The sequence below is a fragment of the Orycteropus afer genome, unplaced genomic scaffold (genome assembly GCF_000298275.1).
Source record: "Orycteropus afer afer isolate SDZICR_OR568_19922 unplaced genomic scaffold, OryAfe1.0 scaffold00096, whole genome shotgun sequence".
Lineage (NCBI taxonomy): Eukaryota > Metazoa > Chordata > Mammalia > Tubulidentata > Orycteropodidae > Orycteropus > Orycteropus afer.
In genome coordinates, this window is record NW_006921683.1 from 8762491 (window position 1) to 8769858 (window position 7368).

The 7368-nt window shown below is 37.0% G+C and overlaps 1 protein-coding gene across 1 annotated transcript in view; it reads right to left on the reverse strand.

The window, feature by feature from the left end:
- The window catches only part of RGS7 (regulator of G protein signaling 7), a 566544-nt gene extending 559678 nt beyond the window's left edge, over nt 1–6866 (reverse strand). The window contains exon 1 of the mRNA XM_042781200.1: nt 6770–6866. Within this exon, the coding sequence (XP_042637134.1) occupies nt 6770–6866 (97 nt within the window). The remainder of the gene's footprint in view (nt 1–6769) is intronic.
- Between the last annotated feature and the right edge of the window lie 502 nt (nt 6867–7368).

Here is a 7368-nt window from a genome sequence, read left to right on the forward strand (position 1 = left end):
TTGTTAGGTTCCATAGAATCAGCTCCAACTCACAGCAACTCTATTTATAACAGAATGAAACATAGACTGGTCCTGCACCACCCTTACAATATTTGTTGTGCTTGAGCCCATCATCACTGCCACTGTAGAAAACAAGCAGAAGCCAATTCTACAATTTCTATCAACTTAAAAATATACTGGTTCCATTACAGTCTTTTTTTCCTTTTGTGTTTATCTTTTTTCCTTGATCAATTTTTTCTTATAACGCTTTATTGTGGTTTGGGTGAAAGTTTACAAAGCAAATTGGTTTCCATTCAACAATTCATATATATTTTCTTTTGTGACATGGAATGCAATCCTCACACTATAAGAGCACTCTCCTCAATTCGTCCCTGTGCTTACTACTTCTTTTTGTTCTTCTTTCCTGTCCCTTGCTACCTTCTGAATAAGCCTGGTATTTTTTTATTATTTTGAGTTTTATTCCACATTCATTTATTTTTTAATAGAGGCTTTGGTATGTTGTGTCTTCATTTTCGTTTGATTCTGAGAGTTTTTTTTCTATTTCATTTTTTATTTTGTTTTTATTATGATTCTGACTCACAGACACCCCCTTTGGATTTCCTAGGTGGTAAATCTTTACAGAAGTAGATTGCCCCATTTTCCTTCCCTGGAGCAGCCAGCAGGTTTGAACTACTACCTCTGGTTAGCAGCCAAATGCCTTAGGCACCATACCACCAGAGCTCCTTATGATCCAATAGTTTTTAAGTAAGGTGATATTAAGCCAGCTGTCATGTATTTAAATTTTTCCTTGTTCTTTCAGTTATTGAGTTCTGCTTTTATATCATTATGGTCTGAGAATATGCTTCATATTATGTCAATGTTATGGAAATTACTGAGGTTTGCCTTGTGGTCTAGGATTATGGTTTATTCTGGAGAATGATCTCTATGCCCTGAAGAAGAATGTGTAAAATGCTGCTATTTCTGTGGTGTATTTTGTATGTCTATGAGTTCAAGTTGTTTAGTTGGGTTTAGCTATTCTGTACCTTTACTGAGTTTCTTTCTAATTTTCCTGTCTCTTCATGGAAAATGGTGTGTTAAAGTCTCCTACTATTGTATAACTTTTTTTTTTTTTTCAATTCTATTAAGAGTTTGTCTCTGTATTTTGGAACTCTGTCACCAGGTGCGTAAATATTTATTATTATTATATTTTCTTTGTGGATTGACCCTATAATCATTATATACTGCCCTTATTTGTCTCTGATAATGGATTTGGATTAAAGTCCATTTTATCCAAAATTATTTTTGCTTTCCTATTCTATTTTGGATACTGTTAGTTTGACATATTTTTTTCCCATCCTTTGATTTGTAATATGTTTATGTCTTTGTATGTAAGGTATGTCTCTTATAGGCAACATATGGATGGGTCATGCTGTTTTATCCATTCTCCCACTTGCCATCTCTTAACTGATGGATTTAATCAACTTACATTCAGTTGATGAATGATAGGTATGGACTCATTGCTATCATTTTCTTATACTATTATTTGTGGTACTAAGTTTCATTGTTGCTCTTAATTTTCTGTGCTCAATTCTTTGTATATATGGATTTTATTTTCCTATCAATTATGTTGTTCTTTTTTGTTTACAGGACCTTTTTGGTTTTCTTCTTTATTTTGGTGAGTTGATTTATCACTTTTCTTTGTGATTACCCTGAAGTTTACATTAATTCCTTAAAATTAAAATAATCTATTATATCTTGAAATCACTTTGACTTCAACCCCATAAAGATGTTCTGTAATGACATTTTTCATTCCACCCATTTTTTTTTTTGGAATGTGTTGTTGTTTATAAGTTAACTCTTCTGGTTCCACGTAGTCAGGTTTTATAGCTTTATTTTGCTTTTGTGAAGTCTTTATCTGAGTTAGTAATTGGGTGAAGTTCTCATGTGTCCTTATCTCAGGTTGCGGTCTGATGATACTGGTTTTCTATCTGAAGGACTCCCTTGAATATTTTTTGTAAGATGGCTTGGTTTTTATAAATTACCTTAGTTTCCTCTTATCTAGGAAAGTCTTATTTTCACTATTATATTTGAAAGATAAATTTCCTGGAACATATGATTCTTGTTTGGCAATTCATTCCCTTCAGGATTTTATGTATGTCATCCTATTGGTTTCTTACCTCCAAAGTTTCTAATGAGATCTCTCCACTTAGTCTTATTGGTGCCTCATGTAAAGCGCCACAAGCTGCTTCAGAACTTTTTGCCTTTTATTTTGTGTAAAATTCACATTTATTCAACATAATTTCATTGACTATCTCTTTCAATAAACACATTAGATGAAAGAATAGCAAATAACAGCTTTCACCATAAAGGCATTTATAATCTAAAGGGAATGATAAATATGACAGCTTTGGGTTTGGTTCTTTTGGTGCTTTTTTTGTTGTTGCTGTTTTTTGGTATGCTGTATGGCATTCATTGAGCTTCTTGGATGGTAACCATCTCATCTTTTATGATATTTGGGAAATTTTTAGCCACTATACCTTCAAAACTTCTCTCTGTATTTCTTTGTCTCCTCTTCTGGAATTCTTCTTATACAAAAATTATTCCTCTTCTTGTTGTACCACATAATTAGGCTTTCTTCATTTTTTTTTTTTTTTTTTCTGATTGTACTTCAAACAAATTAGTACCAACAGATTTGTCCTCTATTTAATCAATTCCATTGATTCAATTCTACTTCGGCATCCTTCTATTGAGTTATTCATTTATGATATTTTACTGTTAATCTTCTGAATTTCTAGCTGTTGTTTTCTATGGTTTCTAATTGTCTGTCTAGTCTGTCATTTAGCTCATGTATTATGTTCCTGAATTTTTCTGGAGTTTTTTTCTGTGTTTTCCTTGATATCTTTGAGGATCCCAAATATAAGATTTTGAATTCACTTTCAGGTAGTTCTATTATTGCTTCTTCCTCTGAAAGGTTTTCTTTCCTTTTATTTTGCTCATATGTTTGAGCTATTTTATCCTGTTTAGTCATATGATTTGTTTTGTCTATTGTCCTTGATGCATTAGGTATTATTTCATTTATTTGTGTACGTATTTATTAATTGCATGTTTGTTATTTTGTTATTTTGTTATAATGTTTTGTTTTATTTTGATATATCAGAGTGAGTGGGGCAGGCATGTTCCACCTATCACTCATCTGGCAGCACGATGACTACATGTCATCACATGAGTAGGGCACTGAAGGACAGGGTGAGTGCATGTTCCTTTTCACTGTGTGATCAGGGAAACTGAAGGCATGGACCAATGTGTATCATCTGTGCAGCAGTGCAAGAGCATGCAACTGCACTCACCACATGGGCAGAGCAATGGCTGGGGTGGGGGTAGTGTGAGGTGGGTGTGGCTAGTGACCAGAGGCAGGAAGGCACTGCTGCTTTCCTGGTGGGCTGGGAAGTGGGTGTGTGATGGGCAACTGGCTGGGTGGGTGCCTCACTTGGAGTAGGTGGGTGGATAAGGTGGTAAGGCAATGGGAGTATGAAAGGTGACTGGGGTCACAGGAGTGCCCTCTGCAGCTTGCTCTGGGTGGGTGGAGTGGTGAGTGGAGGTGCGGAGGGTGACCAAGGGCACCCCTGCCGCTCATCAGATGATCAGGGTTGTGGGGGAGGGGGCTGATAGGGCTGGGTGGAGAGGGAAGAGGTGTTTGTACCACAGTCTTAGAGTAGGCAGACTGATAGGAGTGGAAGGGGTTTATTCTTCTAATCACCAGGTGTGAAAGAGAAGGGGGAGTGTCCTCCCTTGGTCACAAAGCATGCCTGAGCACTTCTCTTTGGATATAGCCAGCAATTTGGACCTGGCCCCAACCAAGTGTGAGGGAGGTGGGGAGGCCCATAGTCTGATCAGGTGAGGAATCCCCTGCTGACACTTTATGGATCTATCACTGGATGTGTGCCGCCCACCCTAATGGTCAGGGTCTGCTGCTGGTGAGTAGTCCTATCTCTGGATACTGGCTCCCTCCCAGCTCTGTGGATGCCAGGATCCCTGGAACTCTTGCTCTCCTTCCTGTATTTTTCCTCTTTACATCCAGTTCATGTCCTGTACACCTCTCTTCAGTCTGGCTATGTCTAGATACTTTCTCCATCTCATATTGGGAAGTCTGTGAAGCTGCCTTCCTTTGCTCCTCACTCAAGACTGCTGCTGGCTTTGTCTCAAGATGGCCATGCTGTGTCAGGCCAGCTGGCAGAATACCTCCACTGCATACCTCTCCTTGATCACTATTTTCAGTCAGTTTTTTCTTCCAACTGGTGTTCTATATAATTCTTTATCCTTACATTTGATTATCCAAGTTCTAGGACTGTTATCTGTATCTGTTTTGCTAGGTTTCCAGGTCTTTGCTGTGGAGGGACAGCATGGTGTGCCTGACTAGACTGCCATCTTGGGCTGTCTTTCAATATTATCTTTATTAAATTGTTACCACTGTTGTTTTATGTTAGTGAACATTTAAACAATTATTAGGGATTTCAGGGCTCATTCTAAATCTATATGTCCAACCTTACTTTCAGTTAAGACTTTACTATTTTCAATCAAGTTTTCTCCCAGCAGTAGATTGCTATTAAAGAACTGCTATCTAAAGAATTCAATAAAAAAGTTTCAGACTCCACTACTGCAGGTGATTCAAACTTACAACTCTGCTTAATCTGATGTTTTGCTTGGTCTGTATACTGTCATAAAAATTCCTAAATTAGAAAGCCTTTAAGTAGGCTATGCACTGTTGGATTAATCACAGTTCTCAGTTGAGATTAGCTCCTCCAGGCATTTTATCTGCCTGGAATCTGAAAGCATTTTGTTTGCAAACCATGTAATCAAGTATTTTAAAGAGATAAGTTCATCCACTTTTTATCTCTTCAAAATAACAGTAATATTTGGGTTTAGATGTAAAGTTAATTCTCAAGAGTAGAATTACAGGTAACTTAATATTTATGAGAGGACATAGAACATACTTGAAGACAATTATAAGACTAATGGAGCATGAATAGAACTATGAATAAAGAGACCCAAATCAAGTTTTTTGGAGGACAATGTTTTCTTTTCAAAAGAGACCCCTAACCTGAATATGGAAAAACAGATCAAATTTAACAGTCAGAAAAGATATGGAAATGTGAAGGTGAGGACAGAAGTTCTATCTAGAAAGAAGAGATGGAGTAGAGTCACAGATGTGGGAAAACACAGGGCATTATCAAAGAAGAACAAGAAGGTAGTAACAGAAAAAAAGAAGTCAAATAAGGTAAGAGCCAAATATTATTCTATTGTAGCCCTCACCTATTCCAAGCTCTCTCTCTCTTCTACTTGAGAGTAAGACAGCTCCCAAACCCCAACACCTGAGCCAGCTTATCTGCTTATCTGCTACTCTGGTCTTACCAAGACCCAAAGCCTCCTGATCTAGTGATTGTGTCCCTTCATCTTTGTTAATAAGGAAGCATCACAAAAGTCTTATAAATGACTCCTGTCAAGCACCCTCTCTTCTGCTTGCTCCAGCAATCCAATCCCCTTATTTTCATTGTTCCCTGACATGGCTTAGGTCTGTCTGGTCACAACTCTGCCCTTACCTGTACCTAGGCAATTCCCCAGCATACCCCGAGGCCCATAACTGGGTCCTTCACAGAGAAAGAGCATCAGTTTCTAACTTATTGCTATTAATTTCCTCTAGTTTCTCTAGCTACCTCCAATTAAATCAGTGGGTTTCCTATTTCAGATAATGATTCCTTTACGTCTCAGTCAGCCCATTCAAACAAAACAGACAATCAACAACAACAACCCTCAGGGTTGCATTCTCATTTATCCTCTATACTCCATATTCACCAATATTCATGCTTTCTCCTCTCTACTCCTTCAGCCCCTGGATACCAGAACTGTGGCACCCAAATGATTACTGCAAGATTCTTATAACTACCACCAAGATTATAACCATTACCAGTTACCATCAAGTGGATTCCAACTCACACCATAAAGGACAGAGCACAACTAGTCCAGTATTTCCAAGGCTACAATCTTTATGGAAGCAGAGTGCCACTTCTTTATCCCACAGAGCACCTGGTAGGTTCCCACTATGCCACCAGGACTCCTACCATGATGACAGCCTTTCCTCAATGTCAATTTATCCTGAATAGTTAGATCAAAACATTCTCCACAAAAATTTTAAATGTCTCCATATTTCCCCATATATGAAATTTAAATATTTTTGGTGGCTTTCAAAGACCCTCATGATCTGATTCATTTCCATCTATTTCATCTTATTTCCTTCAACATCATGTTTACCCACCCAGTTATCCGCAGTTTGTTACTTCCCAGCTCTACATGCTCAGCAGGGTGTGGCAGGGGTCTCTGGCTGATATAACTCCTCCTGGTCTTTCACACTCATATTATTTCTTCAGGAACAATTTCCTTACTTCTTATTGATTTCTTCAGCCTCCTAACTCCCATATATATTCTTTATCACATAAGCTCATACATCTTTAATTTATTTCAGTTTTGATTGCTGTTATTTCACATTTGTTCATTATGTTTTGGCAAATAAGTGTATGCACTCTAAGAGTCTTAGAGTCAGGATTCTATCTGTTTTGTTTTATGATTATTTCAAGTGTTTAACATGATGATCAACATAATATAGACATTTAATAAGCAGCTACTGATTCATGCCTGAGTTAAACAAAGACTTTCAATAGTGAATGGCTGAAATAGATTTTGAAGAACTAAATATATGATGCAGGAGAAAACAGAGATACACTAAAAGCAAACTTACCAGAGAAGACACTAGGTATCTTGGAAAGGAAGCTTTTGACTGTACGAATAGGAATCCCATTTTTTTCATCTTGCATGCGTGCTATGACGTCTTCCATCTAGACAACAATAAAATTAAAATCCCTTAAAAGCTGAATTAATATTTGTGATAAATAAATTTTATATGCTAGTTTTACCCAAGTAAGAAAAATAACATATTTTTGCCTTGGTAGGAATTGTCACATTAATATTTTTAATTTTGTTAACAGAAGACAGAGAAAACAAGAAAAATAGGCATTTAAGGGTCTATTAAGCTACTAATAGGAAATACATGCTTGAATATTCCCTCTATCCTGCTTCCATATTCTTTGTTATACAGATTGAGATTAAAGAGTGTTCACTTTTGAGGTCATCAGAAACCACTGTCATAACAAAATACACACTCCATTAACGTTCTCTTGACTAAATCCAGTGAAAAAGAATATAGAAGCCTTAAAAGCATCTGAATGGAATTCCTTTTGAAGCAAAACAGTTTTTATGGCTTGGTTTAAGGATAAATTTCTAAAATCTTTCTGGAAGTATAGGAGTGATTGCTAGCAACTGCTGCTTCTCCTGCTCAGG